Source organism: Ammodytes marinus, assembly GCF_949987685.1.
Source record: "Ammodytes marinus genome assembly, chromosome: 9".
NCBI lineage: Eukaryota > Metazoa > Chordata > Actinopteri > Uranoscopiformes > Ammodytidae > Ammodytes > Ammodytes marinus.
This window is the reverse complement of record NC_137213.1, coordinates 1,359,482-1,387,098: the sequence shown is the minus strand read 5'-3', so window position 1 is coordinate 1,387,098 and position 27,617 is coordinate 1,359,482. Positions and strand designations below refer to the sequence as shown.

The 27,617-nt window shown below is 41.5% G+C and overlaps 1 protein-coding gene across 3 annotated transcripts; it reads right to left on the bottom strand.

The window, feature by feature from the left end:
- Positions 1-194: 194 nt before the first annotated feature.
- tmem68 (transmembrane protein 68) lies at positions 195-27,353 on the bottom strand. 3 transcript variants are annotated; one of them, XM_080033805.1, is made up of 9 exons: positions 27,246-27,353; positions 26,469-26,575; positions 25,436-25,609; positions 24,110-24,209; positions 20,414-20,581; positions 16,006-16,199; positions 11,144-11,204; positions 10,702-10,841; positions 195-4,486 (listed from the first exon to the last, which is right to left on the bottom strand). In XM_080033805.1, exons 2-9 carry the CDS (start codon positions 26,526-26,528, stop codon positions 4,376-4,378), a joined length of 1,008 nt encoding a protein of 335 aa, XP_079889931.1. In that variant the 5' UTR covers positions 26,529-26,575; positions 27,246-27,353; the 3' UTR covers positions 195-4,375. The 3 variants fall into 3 exon arrangements, with proteins under 3 accessions (XP_079889931.1, XP_079889933.1, XP_079889932.1); XM_080033807.1 differs by having other exon boundaries at positions 195-4,480; XM_080033806.1 differs by having other exon boundaries at positions 27,336-27,347.
- Between the last annotated feature and the right edge of the window lie 264 nt (positions 27,354-27,617).

The following is a 27,617-nucleotide window of genomic DNA, read 5'->3' as shown; positions in this document are numbered from 1 at the left end:
CAATAATGATTGTTTATAATATTTTTATAGCATAATTAAAAACCTTAAAGTATTTTAAAATATATCTCATGCATTGATAAATAACTAATCGCAATTCTTCAACACCACCAGTTGTAACTGCGTACAGCATTACATTACTAAAAAAAAACTATTTTCAAAGACAATTATAAAAAAGGAAGGGTACCACAGAAACATCTTCATAAAATAGATTTATTAAAAGTCGAAGTGGATCTCAATATTTAAAAGTGCAATATCTATATTATATTGACACAATTTAAAAATCTAACATGATAAATATGGAACAAGGCAACCAGTATGCAGAAGTAAAGCGTCCAGTTAGATGTGACTCTTGGTCTTACAAGTGCGTCTTCAAAAGAAAGAAAAATAAATGTGATTTGGCAGTGATACTATGTGTGCAAAACAATGAGTTGAATAACAATATTTACATACTCATACTTACTGACAAATACACACACAAACAATATTACACTTCATCTCCAAAACACACAATTTGTAGATGAAAAATTCTTAAGTTTACAAAACTGTTGATAAAACGGTCATGAAAAGAAGAAAAGAAAAAGACGGATCATATTACATCATTATTAATAAACTATTAGCATTCCCTTCATTTCAAAACCTTCACCAGAAGAACTGATAATAGAACAACATGTGTGTTGTTAAAATGTGCTTCAATCAGACAGATTTGTCTTCAATAACTCTGTGGTACAATTTTTAAGCGACTGAATAATGCATAATAATCTTTGACTTCAAACCAATCCAAGTGTCAACGTCGAGTATGGCCTGTTTGGTGAAGACAGCTAAGGTGAAGTCATGTCTTGAGGCCATGACACCATGCCCGTTGCTTTTTCAAATCTCTTTTTCTCATTGTGCCCCATTGCTTACAATGCTTCATTCAATTTGGTTTTATTTTTAATACATTTTAAACTAACATATTTGCACTTTATTGTTTTGTGCGTCTAAGTGTCCCTCTTCCTATTGTCATTCTAGTGTGGACTCAGGGCGCGTTCACACCCAATAGTCTGCTTCTTTGGTGCACACCAGTTGAGAGCGGATGCATTGTTTTGGTTTTTAAAGGCCTACTTCACCGGTTGGAATATGAAGGTGTATTGAACTCGGAGATCCTATGAAGTATAAATGTCAGGCATGCAAACTCATAAGCCATGAAAAAGGTGAGAAGTCCGAAAACAAACACCGGTAGGGGGGTCTGGATGTTAATCTGCAGTGACAATCCGCCAACCGCGGCCGTTAACCAGCATGCGCATAAATCAATGCAAATGGCTGTAAAACAACGGTTGGCAAACTCTGTGAATGTATTTAAAAAGTGATTCACATAAACCGAGTAGGCACTAGGGTTGCCACCTTGGATTTAGGAAAAAAAGGGACACTTGATGTTTGGGGCGGAGGGCTCGGCCATTATTAGGCTACCAGTTCAGACTGACCAGTGTAATGACCTATAATAACCATAAACACCTACAGTGCTTTTTACAGTAGGATATATAAGGAGACTGAGGTGGGAACCCTGTACCTTGTAGGGGGGTCCGGGGGAATGCTCCCCCGGAAGAAAAAAATGCAACCTTTTAAAGTAAAATTCATCAATCTGGTGTACTTTGAGAAGAAAATTGCTGGGCCCATTATCTCATAATCCGTATATGAACCAAATGGTTTCCACAATCTTTTTTTCTATTTTCGCAGGGAGCATGCACAAGCATTATTTATTAAAAAAAAAAAAAAAAAAAAGTGGGGGCCCCACACTGGGTCTTGAAACGGGCCCCGAGATCGTTGAGACCGCCCCTGCCCGCTGCACTTTCTCTCTGCCCGGCCCCGCTCGCCCCTCCATTGAGAATGCATTAGTTGGCGCAACAAACGCCTCGGCCCGTGTGAAACGGCCTTAACTAGGCTACTGAACGAAGGAAACAGCTGGTGAAAAAAAGAGAACAATTCTGGGAAAAACGGGACGGGTGGCAACACTAGTAGGCACATTAACACGGTAAAATAATAATACTGCGGCTGCTTGAACGCTCCGATGACTCGGAGAGAATTTTTTTTTAACTTCCCTACAGACGCTCTGACTGACTGATGTCACCGCCCCTCAATGACAAACACTGTTCCTGATTGGCCAAATGACCGTCAAAGCTCATATGATAGGAGTTAACATCCGTCAATCATAGTTTGTCACTATGGTCACTCCATGTCCATGCTCCGCTCCACACACACACAGTGCTGGCCATCAGACCCCCCCCCCCTCCCCTCCAAAAAATATTTTCTCAACGGATCTCCACGAATCACATAGATGGCCAATTTCGATTCCAAAACGGCGAATTTCGCCGAAAGGTGACGAGTTTGCATGCCTGAAATGTGCAAAACAACTGTCTAACCCTACATTCTAACCCTACATTTCTCTTTCTGTGATGTCACAGAAAGAGAAATGTAGGGTTAGACAGTGAGACCATAAAACACTCTTTCTGCCTTTTCTCAGGCTAGGATGATCCGATTTCAATTTTTTTTGCACATTTATACTTCATAGGATCTCCGAGTTCAATACACCTTCATATTCCAACCGGTGAAGTAAGTCTTTAAGATTAGCACGGAAATGCTGTCAGACAGTTAGGCGAGTAAAAATGCAAATCGTTCGCAATTTCTACCATGTCCTACATCACAGAGCATCAGTCGGTTATTTTCATGCTTAATGTGGAGTGCATAGTATAATATTACAGCTAGAATCTATTAAATGTAATGCTACTTTCCTCTGTTACAATAGCAGCAGACTGTAGCGGGTGGAGCCTATGGGCCTATGCTCTGACAACATGTGCTAAATACACATGCATTTAATGAAAGACATTATGCAAAAGACGGTGGAATGATGCATTAATACTCCGCTTCCTGTGATTAGTGTGGATAGGGTTCACACCAGAGATGATCCGCTCCAGAGTTCACTTGCAAACGGCCCAGACCACCTCTTCAAGCAGAGCAGAGTCTGGTTGTTTAGTACCAGAGTCTGGGACTGTGTTCAGACCAACCCAAATGAACCACACCAAGGTTCCTTTTAACCGAACGTAACAAAGCTGGTGTGAACACGCCCTTTGATCTATTGATAAAGGCATCTAGTGCATCAACAGTCTACAGCTGTTTGTAGCACTACAACTAAGCATCATGTTATGTCAATTCATTGATTGTTTAATGTGAATATTGTAAAATGCTTTTCAAGTGCCTGAGGATCAAGTTAATGTCTGCACATTAACAGTCTATTATTGCATTTTCAGAACGGAGTGTGGATTCACCACAGACAATAAGAATGGAGCCATGTGCTTCATTTTCAACCTCCTTCATATTGATTGATATTCAATCATCAACAGATATTTCTGCAAATCACTGGCAAAATAATAGTTCAAAATATAATGCCATTTTATAGAACAACATAAGCTACAGCGTCACAGATCACCAAGTAATGAATCAACCCTCTGTGACAGTCTGGAGTGCCCAGGGTTGTAAGAAGATTTCCTATATTAGATTGAATCTCATGGTCAGGTGTTCATTTTGTCTACATTAACATACAGGATTAACATACAGGTAAGTAGATTGGAAAAGCTTCAGCAAAAAGTCTCAACAACTGTGTGGACATTATATGTGAGTGCCACTGGCAGTGCACTAAGGATGAATCAGTTACAATGGGGTGTAGTGTGAGAAGAACTAAAGAAGAACTGGACAGATCATTTTTTAACATTTTACAGTTAATAAGCTGAATAGGTCATTATGTCATATGTACCTGATCAAACATTAATGGTCTACGGAAAAGGCCAAAGTGGTTCAGTTGGTAACTCACTTCTTATCTGAGCGGTTGGGTTAATGATGTAGTGGTAACATGGTTAACTGGAAGAACATCCAAGAAGCTCTAACCCTGTCTGAGATATTTCTCCTAAGAATAAACTATCACAGAAATGAAAAGAATACAGTGTTACCATGAACTGCATGCTGATACTAACCACACATCTCTCTATGATAAAGAATGTTCTTTATGTGGGACTATATACAAGTTGCTTATTATCTACACACCATGGTGTCAAACTCCTGTAATGTGAGAAGTGTTCTAACAGCAGGTTACAAGTCCACACTGTAATTAATCCAGATCATTTGAATAGATCAGCACACATAAGCTCATGTTTAAGGATGGTGGGGCAAAGGGAGTCTTTCATTGATGGCTTTTTTGAGGTATCATTATTTTCAAGTCCAGTAAGGAACCATTCAGGAAGTTGTAGTTTGAAACCAATTCATCCTGGGAAAGGAGCAGATGAAAGAGGAAGTCAAATGTGCAAGAATACATATGGCGTGTGTCAGGTGACGGTGCAGCTCCTGTCTGTTAATGTGGATGCTCTGGGTGTCTGCTGTGGAACCTCTCCAACAAGGCTCGCAGGACGTTCCCAGGGATCTGCTGGTGCTGCGAGATCAGAGACTGGACAGCCTGCTGCACCTGAGCCAACACACAGTGTCAGCACACATCACTCACTGGGTTTCCATCACCTTGCTGCTGTTTCCATCTCCCTGCGTTCAGAATCGCATACTTTCTACTATTTAGTTTGGTACAAAAAAGATTTAGTATGTCCCGATTCTTGTGGCCAGATTTAGGATGGTTAGAAAGGCCCCGGATGTCTACTTCATGCGGCCAAGATTTTTAGTGTTGAAAAGTGCATCCTATTTGGGCGATTCTGACCATTAATCCAGTGAGAACCTGAAGTGACGTCACATCTACGGAACCTCCAAATGAAAACAAACGGGGATGAGACGGATATAAAAGCAAGAGGCAAGATCAAGGAGCTATGTTATGATGAAATAAATAAGTAAAAGTATGTCCCAATAGTATGCCTACTGCATCCTAACTAGATTATTTTTATCGTCGGATGTAGTATGTAGAATAGAAAAAAGAAAGAGTATGAGATTCGGAACGCAGGGTCTGTTTCCTATCAGGAAACGCTGATGAAAACGCAAACATTAAAAAAAGAAAAAATAGGTTTTTAATGGTGACTTGAGGTGGTTTTCCACTCATGCAGGAAAGAGTGTGTAAAGTGTGAGATAGAAAGATATTTGGAATAACAAGATTCCTTTAGAGAGGATGATTCTATCCCGTCCTGCTCCGGGGTTTAACAGTGACCTCATTTAAATAAAAAGGGATTTCCTGATCTAGTATACTAACAGTATTCTATTTTATATAATTTATTCATTTTTTTTCTCCCCCATCTAATTTTGACGATTTTTAGAAAAATGTGTTGGTTTGTAAGCGCTAAGGGAGCATGTTTAAATAAAACCTGTGAACCTTAACTTTTAAATTTATTTTATTTCATGTTTCTATGTGCTACACAGGCTTGGATATTAAGGTTTTGGTAGACGTTGACAATTCATACTATTTTTTCAGAAAACCCTCAGGCATTAAGGACATGCATCCTAGATTGCCATAGTCAACAATGGGTTAAAGTAGCTACGAGGAACTTTGATTTTCTGTCCATTCTATCAGCACCATTATATAGAAGCGGCTCATGCATTTCTTTAGGAAGAGAGTGAACACATACATAGAGACAGACAGCAGATGTGTTGCAACGAGGTAATGTATTTAAGAAATACAGGTCTTGAGGCAATGCTGATGTATTGTACTGATGACAGTCACGCAACACATTCATTGTGTTTGGTAACAATATTTATATTGATATACAGGTGCATTTCATATTATTAGAATATCATGGAAAAGCTCATTCTTTTCTGTAAATTAATTCAAAAAATTAAAGTTCCATATAGATTAATTATTCATAAAGTGATATACAGTCCCCTCCATAAGTATCGGAACAGTGAGGCCAATTCCTTTATTTTTGCTGTAGACTGGAAACATTTGGGTTTGACACCAAAATATCAATATGAGACAATAGATCAACATTTCAGCTTTCATTTCCAGGTATTTACATCTGGATCTGATACACAACTGAGAAGATAGCATTATTTGTAAAGGAATACCACATTTTTAGGTGAGCAAAAGTATTGGAACAGGTAGACTTAAAATAAATGTAAGTGAATACGACCTAATATTTTGTTGAAAATCCTTCACTTGCAATAACTGCATCAAGCCTGTGACCCATTGACATCACAAAACTTTTGCATTTATTTACTAGTTCTACGCGGGTAATACATTTATAACAAGTAGACTAATACAGCAGCATCATAGTCTTAGCTATGACTATGCTATTATACTATTCCAAAGGAAAAATAATCAACTGTAAAACTATGTCACTGTCTTTTCATATGTTAAAGTCTTTTATATACAGTCTGAAGTGTGACGGTATCATGGCGTTACTACAGCCAGGTTGTAAATCATCCTGGTAGCGCTGTATTGTCCATCACAGACGTGGTGGCCCCTGGGTCACTCTCCTAACCAGACAGGAGGGGAGATGTTCCTCCCTTCCCCTACACCCTGCTGTTGGTCCAATGTGTTTTATCAAGTCCAAAGTCAACACAGCCATCTACCAGGAGACTGCAGAGCTCTGCATGCTACTGTCTGTTGACAAGCTTTATGGAGATGACACTTTCCTTTACCAGCAAACTTGGCACCTGCTCACAGTGCCAGAAACCACTAGTAACTGGTTAGCTGACCATGGCATTACTGAGCTTGATTGGCCAGACAACTCTCCTGACCTGAACCTATAGAGAATCTATGGGTTAATGTCAAGAGGAAGATGAGACACACCAGACCCAACAATACAGACGAGCTGAAGGCCACTATCAAAGCAACCTGGGCTTCATAACACCTCAGCAGTGCCACAGGCTGGTAGCCTCCATGCCATGCAGCATTAATGCAAATATTAATGCAAAATAAGATCCCAGACCAGGAATTGAGTGGATGAGTGAACAACATACTTTTCAAAAGGTCAAAATATTTTGATATGCTGGATATTGGTTTTTTAATGAGCTCTAAACTTTAATCTGCAAAATGACACTAAAAAGGGCCTAAAATATATCACTTTATGTCTATTGAATCTAGAATACATATGGAACTTTTGCGTTTTGAAGAAAATTACCGAAAAAAAATAAGCTTTTCCATGATATTCTACGAATACAGTGGCTTGAAAAAGTATTCATACCCCTTGAACTTTTCCACATTTTGTCACGTTAAAACCACACACGTACATTTATTTTATTGGGATTTCATGTGATAGACCAACACACAGTGGAGTATCATTGTGAAGTGGAATGAAAATGAAATATGATTTTTTTCTATAAATAAAAAACTGAAAACTGTGGCGTGCAAAAGTATTCAGCCCCCCTGAGTCAATATGTTGTAGAACCACCTATCGCTGCCATTTCAGCTCTAAGTCTATTTGGGTCTGTCTCTACCAGCTTTGTACATCTACAGACTGACATTTTTTTACTTTTATTTGTGGTTTTAGTTTTTTTTTTACATACGGACAAACAAAAAAAAAACAGAATAAGTAAACACATACAATACATACACAATTATTGCGACGTGACCGTGATTCCAAATCTTCGGTCTTAGCCAACAGCTGTGTATTTTCAGACTGCAAACGTACACATGTCTGCTCGAGGGCGGTGATCTGGTCGCTGTGGTCAGACAGTGCTGTCTCCATGGCGGTTATCTTCAGGTTGAGTGAGTCGGTGGTCGACTTGACGGCATCTAAGGCAGCAGAAATGGGCCTCAGGGCTTCACTCACTACCATTTTCATGGTTGTAGTAAGGGTTGTTGTTAGGTCGGATAGTAGCACAGCGCGGAGCTTGTCGAGGTCTGGCGGCAGGGAGTCGACTCCGCCCATGACAGTCCGACATCGTGGCTGCCTCTTTCTCCGGCGAATTCTGCCCTTTCTCCTTCTGCGGCCCATCATCAGCAAACAGTCAGTGGTCGTAATAACCAAGCAAAAACACGGCTTTCGAGTAGTGTGTGGTGCTATGATATATAAAAAAGCATGAACGCTTGGGAGCCCCGGCGCAACACGTCCTTCTTCTTCACATGAACCGGAAGTTTTTAGCCTGAATGCAAAACGCAATGTGTGGTCGAAAACAAACACTGCACATCACCCTGAACACACCATCCCTACCGTGAAACATGGTGTTGGCAGCATCATGCTATGGGGATGCTTTTCTTCAGCAGGGACAGGGAAGCTGGTTAGAGTTGATGGGAAGATGTATGGAGCCAAATACAGGGCAGAAAACCTGTTAGAGTCTGCAACACTGTTGAGACTGGGGCAGAGGTTCACCTTCCAGAAGGACAACTACCCTAAACATACAGCCAGATCTACAATGGAATGGTTTAGAACAGCGTTACTCATAGCGCGGCTCGCGAGCCGCATGCGGCTCGCCAAGCTTCTATGTGCGGCTCGAAATGGCAATAAAAACATACTGTGATATGATCATGCAGTTAATACAGATATTTCATAAAACCATTAAAAACAAGCAGATCTATAACATCAAACCTGTTAAACTAACGTGGCTGCTCTCATACAAATAAGTAATAAAAGAATAAGTCAACAACGGCATTACAAGGTGGAAATACAGACTAGAAAATAATATATTTAAACTTGCTCAGCCGTACGCTGACTGACAGCGGGGTTGCCAGATTTGCGGTTTTCATGCATTACAAGGGAGAATGTGCTCTTGGATAGATTGGGCTGTGGGGGAAAAAACTAACTCACGGTCAATAAAAATATGTTATGCATACCGTCTATCACAGGCATGCTCACGAACATGGAATATATTAAATCATTTGCAAAAAAATAGATCTCGTTTCATATCGCTAAGTTGGACATTTAAATTGGAGAACACTTAACAACCTGGCAACCACACGCACGGTACCGCAACAATGCTAGCTTGGATGCGATTTCAACATTTCATGCTGGTTACTGGTACATTGATAGATGTCTATTCATAACCAGTTGGGCACCAGGTGGACAGATGAAAAACTCCACAAACGAGGAAAATGAAGTGTTTTGGCTAAACTGCATATTGTATGTTCACTTTGATCAGGCAGGGTTCCCAATGTCTCTGAATTATTCCAGAAAAATAATAGGCTGCTTAACAGCTCACATAGGACACAGTTGAATTAGCCTCTTAATTTTCCTCTCATAGTGCACCAGATTGATGAATTTACCTTTTGAAAGGTAAAAAAAATTTATTCCAGGGGGGTATTATATGAACACACCCATTTTGATTGATAATATGTCATTCATAAATTTGTTTTAACAAATATTTGAATAAAAAGTAGGATAATAATTTATTCTTCAATAGCTTTGATGTTATGTGACCCAGTGTCTCCAAATTATTCCAGATAATAGTACACAGTCACACAACTCTTAATTTTCCTCCAAAAGTGCATCAGATTGATGCATTCTGGGTTAAAAGGTACCAAATTTTCTTCCGGGGGAGCATGCCCCCGGACCCCCCTAAGGACTGGGTTCCCTCAGTTTCACAAAATACTGTGGGAAACACTGGCTCAAGAATTACATATTAATAAGCAGGCATGCTTATGTATGACTGGATTTATAGCTTTTGATACTTTGCGGCAAAAATGGCTCTCCTGCTGACTTTGTCCTGTCAGTGCGGCTCTCCTGAAAAAAATAGTGAATACCACTGGTTTAGAACAAAGCATAGTCATGTGTTAGAATGGCCCAGTCAAGGTCCAGACCTAAATACAATTGAGAATAATATGGAAATACTTGAAAATTGCTGTACACAGACGCTTTCCATCCAATCTGACTCTAAATCTGAAGCTCAAGCTATTTTTCAAAAAATAATGGGCAAAAATGTCAGTCTGTAGATGTGCAAAGTTGGTAGAGACAGACCCAAATAGACTTGGAGCTGTAATTGCAGTGATAGGTGGTTCTACAACGTATTGACTGAATACTTTTGCACGCCACATTTTTCAGTTTTTTATTTATAAAAAAAATGTAAAACCATGTTTCATTTTCATTCCACTTCACAATTATACTCCACTTTGTGTTGGTCTATCACATGAAATCCCAGTAAAATAAATGTACATGTGTGGTTGTAATGTGACAAAATGTGATAAAGGGGTATGAATACTTTTTCAAGGCACTGTTAACAGTTTAGGTGTTTGAGAAGACTGTATGTCTATCTGTATGTCCCTCACTTAGCAAAAGCCAATGAGACCATGTCTATCAGTGTTTGAAGGGACAATCATCTGTAGTACATATGTATATGATGCACCTGTACACAGCTGCTCCACCTTGAGGTCAACTTAGTTAGGTTTAGATGCCGTCAGCTGCAGACATTAATCAGAGCTTCTGTTGGTGAGACATGCCAGTAAAAAACAAAACTGTAAAATAAAGTTCTCTCTCTCTCTTCACTGCAAACACACTGGGACAATGTCAGCTGTAAAAAGAACTACAGATGATTGTCCCTTCAAACACTGATAGACATGGTCTCATTGGCTTTTGCTAAGTGAGGGACATACAGATAGACATACAGTCTTCTCAAACACCTAAACAATTCAAATGATATGGTAGACCACGATATATAAGGCACCACCCTAATGGGGGATTAACATTCAAAGGGGGAGGAGGAGGGAAGGATTCAGGCTTTGATGCAGTTTGGTTTTGGAAAGATTTTCATGGCTATGGATTTTTTTTTGCCCTTTGAAGAAGACATTGCCCAGCTGCACCCTCCCTCCCTCTGTACCTTCTCAGCCAGCTGTGCAGCATTGATGTTGGGGTCGTAGGGGATGGGATCACCCAGGAAGGTCCGGAACTTGACCGGGAATCCACCATACACAGGGACCGCAGGGAACCGCAAGCTCTCGTACACCCAGCGGAAAAACCCTACACACACACACACACACACACACACAGACAGAGCACGGTACAGGGACCAGCTGATCTCCACATTGTTAGGAACAAACTGGATGACTTTTAAGACCTCTAAAAGGAAATAATAATACCAATACTGCTGCAACAGAAATCTACAATCTACAAGTTTGAATCACACATATTCAATGCACTTTAGGAGAGGAGGACATAAAATATCAGTTAAATAAAACATTTCAAAATTTAACAATTAAACTGTCCATACAGCTGCATCACAATACTATGACTTCCTGTGTCAACTTCCTGTGCAGACTCACTGAGTGTTCCCAGAGACCTGAAGCCTTCCCGGAGATTCTGAGTGAACATTGGAATGATTGGCTGGAAGACAGAGAGAGAAGAAGAGGGCTGAATAACATTCAAACATGGAGATTAATAGCTGGAAAAATAAGCTGCATTGTTTGTTTAACTGTGGGAGTGGAATAAGAGGAATACATTTAGTTGACTATAATACAAACCAAGACCTGTGTCAGAAATGCAATGTTACAAATGGTGAGAACGTGATATTTATTGGCCTCTGTGACCACGCTTCTTTTAGGTTGGTACTTGTATTCTGGTATGTATGTGCTGTATTGTATGTTTTATGTTGTATACAGACCATGGTGGCACACAAGTTTCCCTCTTGGCGATGAATAAAGTTAATCCTATCCTATGTCTGCAAGCACGCCACTCTGAGCTTCAGCTAACTAGCAAAAAATTAAAAATGACCACGGCCGGTTCTGTTATTTTAGTGTTCCTGATGGTATTTCTGATGAAATGAGCCTTCAACTAATTTTCTTTGTACCAGACTGAACTCTCTACCCAAAAGTGTGTATCGTCACACACCGGTGCTGGTCAGCTGCATGACATGGTGGTGCCAGGACCATAGAAGTGTACTGTGCTTGAGCATGATACGGAGCATTCACACTGGACAAGCCAACTAGACTTCAGCCGTCAATCGTGCTTGGGGCCCAGTACAATTGCCTAGTGTGAGTGTGCCCTAACACATGTATTCATTCTGTTTGTACTTGCATTGAGTATCAGTTATACCAGAACAATCAAATCTTGATCAAAGTTAAAGGTAACATATTATGCACTTTGCTGTTAATTTTATATGGTCTAAGTAGTCCCTAATACTTATTTTTTTAGATGTTTGCTGAAAAACCCGTTCAGATCATTTATTGTAGCAAGCCTCTATACCCTGATTGTCCTCTGGTCTCAGGATGACCTATATTTGTGCGATCTGGCTGGCCCCTCCCACCTCTCTGCCGGGCTTTCTTTATAGGTCCATGGGCTCTCCCACCGTCTCTGCCGTGCTCTCGCGATACTAGAGAGACACTACGTGAGTCGTGACTGCGAGTGTCTACCCGGAGGCTCCGGGCCGGAGCTAAGCTAAGAGAACAGTTTGACATGACCTGACATGATTAAAACCAGTGAAAACAGTAGCTTCAAAGTTTGATTCCTAAAAACGAGTCATTTTCAGACTGCTGTGGGGAGTATAAACAGCGTGTTATGAGCAAAACTTGGTGCTACAACAGAAGCTACATGGGCGCTAACGCTAAAAATAAGACTCAGACGATAAAATAAACTAAAAGTACCACACAAATCAGTGAAAAAAATATATTCAAAATTGACTTCCACACTATTAAGTTCCAATCATGTGTCCTGTTAAAAACGAGGCATTTCCAGACTGGTGTGGGTAAAAGAATTATGTTTTTATGACCAAAATCTCATTGCTTGTCTCGAAGCTAGCCCATGAGCTACCAGCTAAAAATACCACACAAATCAGTGAAAAAAATATATTCAAAATTGACTTCCACACTATTAAGTTACAATCCTTTGTCCTGTTAAAAACGAGGCATTTCCAGACTGGTGTGGGTAATAGAATTATGTTTTTATGAGCAAAAGCTGAATGCTTGTCCCAAAGCTAAATAGCTATACACCAGTCAGGCAAAAATACCAATAAAAACATTGCTTTCAGTTTCACTGTTTGCAAAAACCCACAAGTAGCTTCCTATCCGTTGTGTTATTAAAAACGAGGCATAGACAGCTGTAGTTAAGATAAATTAGTGGAGTATGAGCAAAAGCATTCTGTGTTGGTGTATATAACATTCAGGCTGTAGGCTATGGGCATCTTGTCGCTTAGCGGGGAAAGCAACATGGCTGTCCCTCGGAAAATTTTTCAGAGGATCTCATGGGATCTCGGGCACGGGATCTCGGGGCCGTGGACCAATAAGAAATGGGGGGGGTGGGGTTATCATAGACTACTGCACGGTGGAAATTTCTGGTTACTAATGTGGGGGGATGCATCGGAAGCATGGACATATAAAGAAAATATGGGGATGTGGCTGTGCCGACTATTACGTAATAGTCGGCGAGAATTCTGACTGGAGTATATTGAGGGGGGGGGGGGGTGGTGGGGGTTTCAGAAAGGGGGAGAGTGAGAAAAGGAGAGATTGTTATTTTTTTTTATATTTTGGCAGTCTCTAGGCACACCGTGGCCCCATGGATATGTTAGAACACATTTAAAAAGTGCATTTAGCATAATATGTGACCTTTAACAAACAATTGATATCATTTATTCAATGTTATTTCATACTGACAACTTTCCCTTTTAACCCATTGATGACGGCTGCTGCGCGATGCCACATTGTATCTCCTGCCGGCTGAAAAAAAAAATACGCCGGCTGTGTCCGCGATAATGTATTACAGAACAGTTAGTGGCGTTTGGTGCGCAGAATCAAGAGCCCCTTTTACACAGCCAGTGAAAGCCGGGAATATGCCGGCCTTTCGGCCCTCCGCCCTGCTGTATAAATGCGACAGTTGCGGAACGAGGGAAGAAAGGTGCGAGTGATCGTTCCGGGAATTTTACTACCTCGGGGGGTAGTAAGATTCCCGACACGATCAGTTCCGCCTCTCTGTTTAAATGCTCCAGCTTGTTGTTGCGGAACAGGGGGGCGTTTGACGTTCCATAGTCTACGTTCTAAACATGCGACCATGTTAGCAGTTGAAGGACGTGTGTTTAACATTAACCACGGCGGCCTGATGTCCCGTAAAAATCACCAAATAAAAGGAACGGTGTATAATCTAGCTGATCATAAGGTCCGTTGCTCAATCCAAACCCCCGCGCTTCATTTTGCAGAGTGTATGAGTCTATTTCTGCCCAGGAGAAGTTGTACAATGGGAAAGCTAGGCTAGGCTAAGTAAGGGATAAAGTATAGCGAACGGGTCACTTGCTAGAAATAAAGACCGACAAGCTGAAGCAGGAGCCCGACGCGCAGCGGAGGGCTCTTGTTCAGCTTGAAGGTCGACCTAGTAACGGGGGAATAGTCTGCTCGCCCCGCTAGACTGTCTGCTTCAGCTGACTGAAGGCTCCGGCTCAGCTGTTAGCCACAGAGCTACTGTTTTGCTAACACATTCCGCTGCCGCTATTATTATCCTAAGTCTGAGCGTATATCCACACTTTATTTCTGTCTACAGTAACGTGACTTCACACACTGTGTGTATGTGTATGTTTATGTCTGATTGGCAGATCGCTGCCCTCACAAAGAGACTCGCTCACAACCAACCTGTCACACACACACACACACACACACACACACACACACACACACACACACACACACACACACACACACACACACACACACACACACACACACACACACACACACACACACACACACACACACACACACACACACACACACACACACACACACACACACACACACACACACAGAGGTGAAGCGGTCGGATTGATTTAGTCAGTTTGGTTAACTGTCCCAGTGATGTTGGACTCAGCGCGTAGCGAGATCAACTGGCACATCGTGGGGACAGTAAAATACGGCCCTCTTACTGCAAGCTCCAGCACTCATCTGCTCTCAATTGAGAGCAGATGAGTGCTGGAGCTTGCTACTGTTGTTGTTGTAAAGCAGCTGACCGGCGCGGCGCTAAATGTTTACGTCACACCTGACGCTGTTTACAAGCACCTCTTTCATTCCGGAACGCTGTGTAAAAGGAGCTACTGATGCGCCAGCAGGCCGGCGTTGCTTGGTTCTGTGTAAATAACACAGAAGCAAGCAAAGCCGGCATATTGGAGTGATGTTGTTCCGTCAATATGCCGCAATCTCTGTGTAAAAGGGGCTATGGTCTACTATAGACTACTGACGAAAATCACACAACACATTGCATCTATTTATTAAAAATATTTATGAATGTATGCTATATTTTGCTGCTCCAACTCAAATTCAGACCAGCCAGGCGATAGTTATGTTTCAGTTTCGTTTTCATCTCCGTGGTATACAGCCGTTTGGACCAGCTGATCGGCTCCCGACAGCGGGAGTCAGTCTGCGTTTCAGTTGTACTGGAAAGTTGGATTTATGGTGCCAGTGATAACTGAACTAAATAATAAAATAAAGCTATCTCCTCCTTCCTATATCTGTCTATCTTTATCCCTCCACTACACTCTCAGTCACTACTATACATGCTAAAAGGAAGCAGGATTATAACCTCATTTAGCACATTATTTTTAAATATTTTATATTATTTTTTTTAATTTTTTTTCTCCCCATCTAATTTTGACGATTTTTAGAAAAATGTGTTGGTTTGTAAGCGCTAAGGTAGCATGTTTAAATAAAACCTGTGAACCTTAACTTTTAAATGTATTTTATTTCATGTTTCTATGTGCTACACAGGCTTATATATTAAGGTTTTGGTAGACGTTGACAACTCGTACTATTTTTTCAGAAAAGCCTCAGGCATTAAGGACATGCATCCTAGATTGCCATAGTCATCAATGGGTTAATGAAATAAAACACTTGTATCTAGTTAATGTGCCACAATGTAAAAGTGTTACATGTTACACATGTAGGGCATGTCCTCTACTGGAAAGCTTACAAACATCAAGTACATCAATTTAATAAAGGATAATACATAAGTACAGAGGGGGGTGGACTGGCCGTGTTACAGCAGACTGTTAATGACTTAGACATTTGAAACATATATTCACCGTTAGTATACTGGGAAACACTGTAGGATAATGTAACATGAAGTGAAAATAAAGAGTTTGAATGTAATGCACTCCAGACTGAAGCTTCTAAGCAGATTCATTCAAAACAGTGACGGCAGAACTAGAACGCACCACCTGTGAGTCGATGGCCACCTGTGCGAAGCCTTTGCGCTGGCCCCAGATCAGCGGGTAGGTCTCATCACTGAACAGAGCCTCTCTCACTCCACCTGGAGCGATACCCAGCAGGTGTCCACTCCTCAGCGCGCGCACACACTCCTCCTGAGGCCCGTGGATCACACTGAACACCTCACACAGTAACTTAAAGCCTGCAGGGAGGACACAGGGAGAAGCACAGCAATGGTGCACTTAACATGGGTACAATGTTTAAACTCATAATTTAAGAACCATGCGATGTAATTAAACATTTAAGGTTTCATTTTCAACTAAAGTGGATATGCCCAATCATTTAGTGACACCTTTGAGATCACCAGTGTTCAAGGAAATGCATTAAGCAAAATCTAGACAAGGATGTACGCATATGTGAAGTCTTATCTTGTGGTGGCGCTACAGCAAACCTCATGGGTTATCAAAATCAGCATGGCTTTGTGTAAACTGTACTCTACAGAACAAGTTGAAAGTTGCTTTTTACAGTGCTGAGTCTGGGATGGGCATAGATCTGCCAATCTGCTTGCTGCTCCCTGCCAGGGTCACCCAGTCACTCCACTAAATACTGACTGTTTGTTGTCTTGGCTCCCAATGTTGGGAAAGTTCACTTTCTACATGAACTAGTTCAAAGTTCAGTTCACACACTGTAAATGAACTAGTTCAGTTCATAGTTCATAATTCAAAATGTTGAACTAAGTTCACAGTAGGGGTGTGAACGTTTACAAAAATGCCTAACCGTGTACACGACAAATTTTTTTTCGTGTACACGGTTAACCGTGACGTCATTGTCCTCGTGCCCCCGCCGTCTTGTAGGCGCGCGCGCGCACACACACACACACACACACACATACGCGTTCGTTCGCCTGTAAACACACAATTGACATGAACTACGCTCGTTTACACACCTCTTATAATAGGTCCATGGTACAAACACACACACACGTTCGCCGTCATAATCGCGCTTCATTCATTTCCTGATTAATATAGCCTATCGCTTTCTACATGTCCACGTTAAATGCATGTTGAACAGGTGTTGTAAAGTTCGGGCTACTTACGAGCGTAGTTCACGTCAACCGGGTAACTTTAACCCCGCTGACAGAGCAGTCGAGCCGGCGTTACCCAGGCAGGCTGCGCTTGACAGGCTGACGGGGTTAGCATCCGAGCTAGCGGAGCAGTTCGGCTGCTAACCCCTCCGGCTGTTTTGTTGACATACCCTTTAGCACAGCTCCATCTAGTGGATGCATAACGCAACCCCAGTCAAACGTTTGACTGCAGTATCTTCTATTCTATGCGCCTTATAATCCGGTGCGCCCTATATATGAAAAAAGTTCTAAAATAGGCCATTCATTGAAGGTGCGCCTTATAATCCGGTGCGCCTTATAGTGCGGAAAATACGGGTAGTTATTTTTTTTTTTACAGTATGTTGCTGCAAGATATTCTTTTTCAAAATGATTGCCACGGCTCATATAGAACCATAAACAGCAATTATTGTATCAGTTTTAACACTGAAACTATGTGTCGGATTTCATCTTCGTATACGATTTTGAATCCTTATCCAACCAGGGTTTACATAAGCATTGAGGGAACAGCCCTCAGAATACTGGCATTTCCCCATTTAAACACACACACACACTCACACTCAAACCAGGGCTGTACAGTGCGACAGTTTTGATCGCATTTGCTACTGAAATTGATCACGTGCGATGATGAATACAAGTCCACTCGCACTAGTGCAAGAGCTTGCTAATGAGCAGATGTTGTCTGTTTGAGACACAGAGGAGAGATGCACAACACTGCTTAGATTGCTCTACATTAACACTCTCCAATTGCGGGTGAATGTAGTCTAGGTGAGTAAGTTATTGAGTCCACCTTCCACTTTGGCTGGTGAAAGACGTGTGCTCTGGATCTGTGCTCGTGCGGTGATTCTAGCATCTCTAATAAACTTCGCCAACGGTAATAACCGGAAGGAGACGGTTCTTAACATTAACGCGGTTAAGTTAGCGCATGTGCAAACAGAACATTTCCTGTGCGCCTTCACGTTAAAAGCCTGTCACTAGCCAAACGTGAGTTGACTTTTATTTTGAAGCCGGTAGCGCTTCACAGCCCTGCAGTGCTCTAGCTAGAAAGGCAACTCATTCAGCTGCAGAGAAAAGTCAACAGTAGTCTAAAAACAAAGTTTGAAATAAGCCACTGAAGAACAACTTCCAACACATTCACAACAACCTATTTAATTTATCCTAAATTGTACCAATATGTATACTTATTTATTTAATAGGCTATGTTCAATGTTTTAAAGTTTGGTTTTAATTAACAGAAGGACATTTTCTAAAAAAAAATATTATTATTAATATAATAATGATATGTTTTATTTACAAAAAATATATAGATATAGATATTATTTTTATAGTTTTATGGGGAGAAATTATTCTGAATCAGCAAAAAATTGCAATTGGCAGGTTAGATTATTTTGTCTAAATTGCAATCAGTGCACCCCTATTCATTCTTCTACAATTATTACTGCACACACTAGGATATAATATTAATTGAGAATCTCAAATGAGACCAAGATGACATGCTCAAAGGTAATTAGAGCGAAATGCATGGGTTAAGGTTATGCAAGTTTTCGATCATACTTTGTGTGCTACCAAATTTATTTTTGTGCTACTGATTTTTTTTTATTGCTAGCACCAGTGCTACCACCTAAAAAAATAAGCGTACAGCCCTGCACACACACACACACACACACACACACACACACACACACACACACACACACACACACACACACACACACACACACACACACACACACACACACACACACACACACACACACACACACACACACACACACACACACACACACACACACACACACACACACACACACACACACACACACACACACACTTTGACTCGGCAAGTGAAGTGAAGACAGGGAAAAAAGAGAGACAGAGACGACGATCATCACTCTTGTTTTACCTAAACAATATGGTACGGTCAAATGAAAATATGTTACTCTTACAGTATTTTGTAACGAAAGTGTTTTATTTGAAATCACTCAGATCATTTATAGCCTACTTCAAAGATTTTAAATATCAAAGTTCATATTCTATGTTTTGCTGCTTGTTGTTAGTGTTTTGTAGGTCTGTGTGTGTCAATGTGTGTTTTTAATTGTAACATGTTGCCAGTGTTTTGCACCAGTGAGCTTGTTTTGAGTAGCCTGGAAATCCAGACCCTGATATCTTGAACGATAGAGGGTCTGGCCACGATCAATAGTAATTTCCAACTCAAGGGGCGGCTCCTACTCGTGCATTTCAAATGCCACTGCACGCAGTTGGATAGCACTACAACCAATCAGAGCGATGCACAAGGCGACGTAAGCCCCTTTCGTTTAGCGAACAGCTGTTAAACTGTTAAATTAAACGTTTGCCGTTGTCGGTCGGCAAAATAGAACATTCCACTTACTTGCTAATGAAAGATTTGAGTGCCGTCTTCCAAATCGTTAAGGGTTGAGGCCAAAGCAGTCTCAAAATCACACAACATATCCGCAGCCATCTTTGATGTTTACTATCACGGCTTCGACGTCGCATGCACGTCACTGTCGTCATCCGGGGCTGACGACACTCAGTGCGTTTACATGCAGACTCATAATCGGGTAACTAAACGAATAAGACTTCAACAGGACTTTTAAACTGCATGTAAACACCTTTATCCGATCTACTTCGGACACAAATCGGCACAATAACGGACAAGAGATGTCGGATAAGAACACCTAGATAAGTCGTTCGTTGTCGGCATTCTCTCTGCATGTATACAGGGATCGGACATCGCTTATCGGACTTCTCGTTCTGTGCTTGTGTGCCTGCGCGTGATAGGCTACACCCATGGCTACACCATGGGTTATTGACGGAAGAGAACCGGACGTGGCTCTTTCAATACTTGTTGAAAGCATGGTTGAAAGGGCTACAGCGCCACCTAGCATAGTGGAGACAGCCATGCATTGGACATTTATCCGATATCTGAAAGGCCATGTAAACTCAGACAAGTGACACGGTCCGTTCGAGTGTCTAGTTCGATATATGTGATAATCTAATCTAGTTGTGCCATGGAAACGCACTGAGTGACGGGGCTCTGGCGCGCCCATATTAGAACCAATTGAAACCATAGCCAGATTTCTGGCTATGGTTTCACTTTTCTAGATCTCCAGTGTAACAGATTTTTAATTTTTTTAAGGAAAGGGGTAGGATTAAATAAGTGTATACTTCTTCCTGCTCCTTTTCAGGCATATTTATTGTATTTCCATGCTTTTCATTTTGTTTTGTATGTGGATGTCTGAAAAAAAATAAAAAAATAACATGCAGTAGTCCAGTACCTGGGATCTTGAAGAGGAAGTGGTCAGCGACAGAGTGGCAGGTGCGTCCCTTCTGGAGGATAACACTAGCCAGGAAGTAATAGTAGTCAATGGGAATGGCTCCATGATAGTAGACTATCAGTGCTGGTCCTTTGTCAGGTATCTTCTCCATGCCATGGATCTCATAGCCTGGTACACAGGAACATCAGGCTTTACGTCTACATCCATTACAAGCTGGCCTTTCACACCAAAAAGAACCATGAGCCAGTTCGGGGCTGGTGCTGGGGCCAGTTTTAAACTGGTTACAGACTTATCCCAGTTATGGGATACACCACTACCCATGTACACCCCCCTCCCACCACCAGCGAAAACTTTCTCCACTCTGAGTCCGGTAAAGTTAACACTACAGCCTAGCCTATAATTTTATTTCTATATTCAGCAGCAAAGCTAGTATAGATCTACATGCACATTTGTACATGCTCACAGGTCAAAAGGCGCAATTTAAACATGTGTAGCATAATTGCGCAGTTAAATTTTTTTTTTAAAGAAAATACCATCAGCCAAAAAGGTAGCAGAATCTGACAGCTGCTCACGCAGGATTATTATTTTCAGAATGCGCATGCGCAAAACCACTAGGGAGCAGAAATCTGATAGGTAGCAGAAAATGACAAGTCACCCGCAAGAGAGCAACGTCATGACGTCACTGTAAACGTGTGTGTACACCGCCCGACACTGCTGCTCTTGTGGCTAACGCTAAAGCTACCGCTAGCTTTAAGCACAACAACAGCGGCGAATACGTCTTATTTTTACACGTGTTGGCTCTCACTTTGCAAACGTATTTTCGCCGGTCAGTTTGATCGCTACGTTTGGTAATTATGTTATGTTAACGTCTCGTAGTAGCATGCGTAGTAGCGGTGTTTTTAAATATGGCGGGCATGAGGTTTGAGTTGGTCTGGTTGGTCAGGATAATCCCTCCCCCGGCCGCTGGCGCAGGCAGTTCTTACCTCAAGCCCAGCTCAATCCTGGGGTTGGAGTTGAACCGGTTTTTACAGGCCGGAGCCGGTTCTCTGGTGTTGTGAAACCAAAACACTGGCTCTAGCTCCGAACTAGCTTTAACTTTTTAACACAATCTGACGGTTCATGCCATTTTCAGACCTTTTGGAATTTCTGACATTGGTGTATGTAAGGGCTTTCAACTACAAGCACCCTCCATTCAGCACACTGTATTGACTATTTCAACTGTTTGTGCGAGTGCATTCATATATATACAGTGGCTTGCAAAAGTATTCATACCCCTTGAAATGTTTCACATTTTGTCACGTTACAACCACATACGTACATTTATTTTATTGGGATTTTATGTGATACACCAACACAAAGTGGCGCATCATTGTGAAGTGGAATGAAAATGAAACGTGGTTTTAATTTTTTTTATAAATAAAAAACTGAAAAGTGTGGCGTGTAAAAGTATTCAGCCCCCTGAGTCAATGCTTTGTAGAACCACCTATCGCTGCCATTACAGCTGCAAATCTATTTGGAGTATTTCTCTACCAGCTTTGCACATCTACAGACTGATATATTTTGTCCATTCTTCTTTGCAAAATAGCTCAAGGTTCAGATTCAGCATCAGATTGGATGGAGAGCGTCTGTCAACAGCAATTTTCAAGTCTTTCTCAATATTGTTAATTGTTTTTAGGTCTTGACTTTGACTTGACCATTCTAACACTTGACTATGCTTCGATTTAAACCATCTCATAGTAGATATGGTTGTATGTTTAGGGTAGCTGTCCTTCTGGAAGGTGAACCGACACTCAGTCTCAAGTCTTTTGCAGACTTCAACAGGTTGTTCTGCCCTGTATTTGGCTCCATCTATCTTCCCATCAACTCTAACCAGCTTCCCTGTACCTGCTGAAGAAAAGGACCCTCAAAGCATGATGCTGCCACCACCATGTTTCACTGTGGTGATGGTGTGTATAGGGTGGTTTGTAGTGTTAGTTTCCGCCGCACATTGCATTTTGCATTCAGGCCAAAAACTTCACGTTTGGTCTCATCTGACTATGCATGGCTTTTGGCAAGGGTTGGTGCTCTGTTCAGATGAGATCAAAATTTAAGTTTTTGGCCTTAATGCAAAATGCAATGTGTGGTGGAAAACTAACACTGTACATCACTCTGAACACACCATCCCTACCGTGAAACATGGTGGTGGCAGCATCATGCTATGGGGATGCTTTTCTTCAGCAGGTACAGGGAAGCTGGTTAGAGTTGATGGGAAGATGGATGGATCCGAATACAGGGCAGAAAACCTGTTAGAGTCTGCAAAAGACTTAAGACTGAGTGTAGGTTCACCTTCCAGAAGGACAGCTACCCTAAACATACAACCATATCTACTATGAAATGGTTTAAATCAAAGCATAGTCATGTGTTAGAATGGCCCAGTCAAAGTCAAGACCTAAAAACAATTGAGAATATATAGAAAGATTTGAAAATTGCTGTTCACAGACACTTTCCATCCAATCTGACGCTGAAACTGTAGTTCAAGCTATTTTGCAAAGAAGAATGGACAATAAATATCAGTCTGTAGATGTGCAAAGCTGGTAGAGAAATACTCCAATAGATTTGCAGCTGTAATGGCAGCAATAGGTGGTTCTACAAAGCATTGACTCAGGGGGTACTTTTGCACGCCACACTTTTCAGTTTTTTATTTATAATTTTTTTTTTTAAACCACGTTTCATTTTCATTACACTTCACAATGATGCGCCACTTTGTGTTGGTCTATCACATAAAATCCCAATAAAATAAATCTACGTATGTGGTTGTAACGTGACAAAATGTAGAAAATTTCAAGGGGTATGAATACTTTTGCAAGCCACTGTATATATATATATATATATATATATATACACACACACACACACACACACACACATATATATACACTGTATGGCTACATACTCAATGGCCACTTTATTAGGTACACCTTGCTAGTACTAGTGGAGCAGATAAGTGCTACAATTTTTAAATTTGTGATACAAGCGTGAAACATTGGCATGAGCAGTCTCCATGGGTCACTTGACAAGAAAACTGTCAGAGACAATGAAGAAAAAAAATTGATGAAAAAACCCCATGAGAAATTTTCAAATTCACAATTTCAAATGTCTCGGACAACTTTCTTGTCAAGTGACCCATTGGGAGACTGCTCATGCCAATTTTCATGCTTGTATCATCAGACAACTGCCGCTCACTTGAGTTGCTGCCATGAGATTGTCTGATTAGTTATATGTGTTAACAAGAAATTAAACCTGTTTACCTAAGTGACCAGTGAGTGTATGTGTGTAATACCTATGGATTCAGAAATGTGTAGGCCCAGTCCCTTTGTCCATATAGGGCCAGTTTCGCAGACATGGATTAAGCCTAGTTCTGGACTAAATTGTACTTTCAATGGACAATCTCCATTCAAAATTCCATTTAGTCCAGGACTAGGCTAAATCCATGTCTGTGAAACTGGCCCATAGTGTATCTACAGTAATATAAGGGCTTTAGGTATAAGGCAAAGACACTCTTCAAATACACATGTACACTGTATTCTGCAAAGCTGTGTGGCATTTTTTCACATGTAGCTTCCAAAATGCTCTAAGCTAGCAGTGAGCTTTCTGTTCTGGTGCTAGCAGTTGTACATGGCCAGCATCTTAAAGGAGGGATCTTCACTAGTGTCTCACCGTGCCATATGGCTCCATGTCCGTCCCACAGAGTAGCCAGGGTCTTCCTGGCTCCAGCCCACACGTTGGTACAGTAAGCTTCTCTCAGCTGGTTCTTCCTCTGACAGAGGGAAACATGTCTGCTGTCACTCAACACATCACAACAGCATCCCATTCTGAAGAACAATACCTCCTGTACCTAATAACCTGCTGTTAGAGCCTGATGTCCTCCACTGGGATGAGTCAAATAACAGATCTGCTCAGACTTGAAAGAGTTCATTGTTATTTGATTCTGATTCCTTACTTTAAAATACAAGTATTAACTGTAAGATTAGACTGAAATAGTTCAGATTAATTTATTGGCATATATTCAAGCAAACTATCCGTAGAGAACACTTGACATACTGTATGTATCTGATATTTATCATCTTATTTCTAAAAGGACTAGGGTTGTGATGCGCACAAGAGGTGAAGGCAAAGCCAACATTTCTGTGGGAACTTTTATTTTTTTATTTTTTTGCTAATTATGTTATGGTATAAAATAGCAAACAGTTCATGTTAAGGCCAGGACACACCGGCCCGATAATCGGCCATCGGACATGGTCGGGGAGTCTGGAGGGGGCGGGGACACAAATCTGTTTGGTGTGTTCGGTGACGTCGGCCGTCATAGATGTCATCGGGCTTCTTTTCAGCCGATTCAACATGTTCAATCGTCGTCGGGCAGTCTTCCAGTCGGAGCAATTTGATTGGTGGAGGGCCAGCGAATCAGTGAAGCCCGGAAGTGAGGCGGGTAGCACAAACAGCTTACAACAGTATCGCATCGCTAGCCATTGTTTTAATGTGTTTGTTTGTTTCGTTCAGCGAGAACTCACATGCATCAACCCTTCTTGACTGCTCGACACTCTCTGCTAAAAATGGTGCTCTTTATTGTCCATAGATATAAATACGTATTTATATCTATGTTTATGGTCTAGAGAGCCGTCCCATCATTTCCGGCTTCCGTATTTTTTTGGGCCACAATACAGATTAGCGCCGCCTGCTGTTATGGAGACATTATGTCCCGCGCAAGCGCAGAGCGTACGGAAAGTCAGTAGTCGGCTCGGTGTGTTCTTGGCACTTTTTTGGCCGCGACGGGCAGACTGGATCTGCCTGAATCGGCAGACTCCATTTTCGGGCAACGGTCGGTAGTCGGACCGGTGTGTCCTGGCCTTAAGTGTCCTGTACAAGCACCAGCAATAATTATTTATGATTAAATATAAAATAATATGGATGGCATTTTTGAATGATTTGTGAGTGCTTGTAAAGTGCTGTAGGTGTGTGTTGCGTCTGGATGCAGTGTGTGTGTACCTTATAGACATGGAGGAAGAGGATAGAGAGGTAGAGGAGGATGACGATGAGGAAGGGCAGGATGAAGACGATGGCCAGAGGAGTGAAGACCCACAGCAGGTACTGGAACACACTCAGGTAGTCCTCCAGCTGACCCAGGCCAGCCCAGGCCTCACACGCATGCAACACACACACCTGGACACACACATACACACACACACCAAATACACACGCACACACACTCAATGTTCTAATCCACCGCTGAAGCAGAATCAACCACTACTGCGTATAGGCGACTGGCACATTATGTAAAACAAAAGGTTAAAGCTGGGGTGGAGGATTTGGGGAGAAAATGGCAGTTGGGATAGAGATTCAAATCCAAATACCTCAACCGCTCCACTTGTTCTCTTTGGTCCCTCCCCTATGGTCCCTCCCTGACACACTCTACACCAACAAAGTCGTGCCAAAGTGAATAGACAGTCCCAACAGCCAATAAGAACAGAGAATCGGAGCCTCGCTCTGATTGGTCAAAGTGTACAGCTCATGTTAACTTTGACCAATCAGAAATCATATACCCCAGCCTTAATCTGAATGACTGGATGCACTGAGTATTCATATAGCCCTGGTGCTGGCAGCTTGGTATGTTTAGGTCAGAGCTGCCCACATATTAGATCATTTGAACCAGCAGATGTTGAGAGGAGACTTAAGAATCTGCCATTGACTGCTGTTGTAACTGTTTTATGAATATGACAAATACACATGCTGAATGTTGAATGACCTCAGAGAGACACACACACACACACAGGGAGCAGTTTGCTCCAGTGTCTAGCTCAGACACTTTAACGTGTAGACCATAGATAGTATGGTGTAGACACACCAACAACCCTGCTGGCCGTCACACCCTATCAAGTGAGCTACAAATGCCCCATTAATCAACTACAGTCACACTTCTCATATGATCACATCAACATTCATAATAATAAAGCTTTGTTTTATATAGCGCCTTTCAAAAAAACATTAAAGTGAATGAAAGCAAAGCACTGCATGATCCTACCAGGAAGGAGACGGTGTCCTCTGCTCCACTCAGACATGACTGCTCCCCACTGTCTGCCATGCTGCTCTGCTGACTGCATGCAGCTCCCTACTGCTACACACAGGGAACTACCGGACAGACAGACAGACAACACTCACTTAGTTCAATAAGATAAGATAATACTACTTAATACACAGACATTTTACTTGACACAACATTAAAAACATAAACAACAACAATGAATAATACATATGATGGGGTTAGGGTCCAGCCCTGCAAAAGTGGTCATACATAATATGGGGTTAAAAGTCACTTATTTGCCTTCCAATAACTACATTCAAGTATGAACATAAATGTGTTTAATACTGCATTTCATTTACTATTAAGGTACAGATTTAGTGTGTTAGCGGAACACAGGTACATCTCAAGACTTTTGATTATTTTGTCAATAACAACATTTTATAGAATAACTTGAAGTAAACAGGAAGTAAGGTTTACATGGAAGAATCAGTAGTTGAATGGCACTACAGTATAGTCACGAGCCAGCCAGTCCTATGCACTGAATCAACTGACAGCGATGTGCATAGTATGATTGATAGGAGCTAGCTGCAGTGTTATTTATAGATGAATATTACACAGTAACTACGCGCACAGCAGAGACAATAAGTACAGGAGACAGGAGCTGCTAACACTGTCAAACAAATAACGTTCATTTAGCAACACGGAGAGTGCGCCTCCAGTGTTATAATTAACTGCCAGTCACCTCTACTAAACACGAGAGTGAATATAGGACGTTACCTTAGACTGTTACCATGCGAACAGCGCCATTAAAACACGCCACTAAATAATGTTTCACAAACACAACAACACACTGGTCTGAAAGCTTACAGCTGTCCTTCTCCTAACTCCGGAACACTTTGAGTGTGACACACAATCAGGTGTTCAGTGTCCCCGGGAAACTAGAACCCAAACAGACGAGTTCCACTCTTCTTCTTCTCCTCTGACTTTCGGCAGTTGACGTCCTTTGTGTAGCATTACAGCCTCCTTCAGTATTGATACTGACATTACGTTACATCTTCCAGAATTCTTTTAAAATCCCAGTATTTTAATAATCAGAATCAGAAAAGATGTATTGCCAAGAAGGGTTTTACACCAACACGGACTTTGTGG

Bases quoted from the DNA above. Each gene is read 5' to 3' on its own strand.
- tmem68 (XM_080033805.1), bottom strand. From the start codon at position 26,528: ATGGCAGACAGTGGGGAGCAGTCATGTCTGAGTGGAGCAGAGGACACC. The intron at 24,210-25,435 runs GTACACACACAC...TCCCTCTGTCAG, and splicing joins TCTTCCTCCATGTCTATAAG to AGGAAGAACCAGCTGAGAGA. The intron at 11,205-16,005 runs GTGCGTTCTAGT...TCTGTCTTCCAG, and splicing joins TGGCCATCGACTCACAGGTG to CCAATCATTCCAATGTTCAC.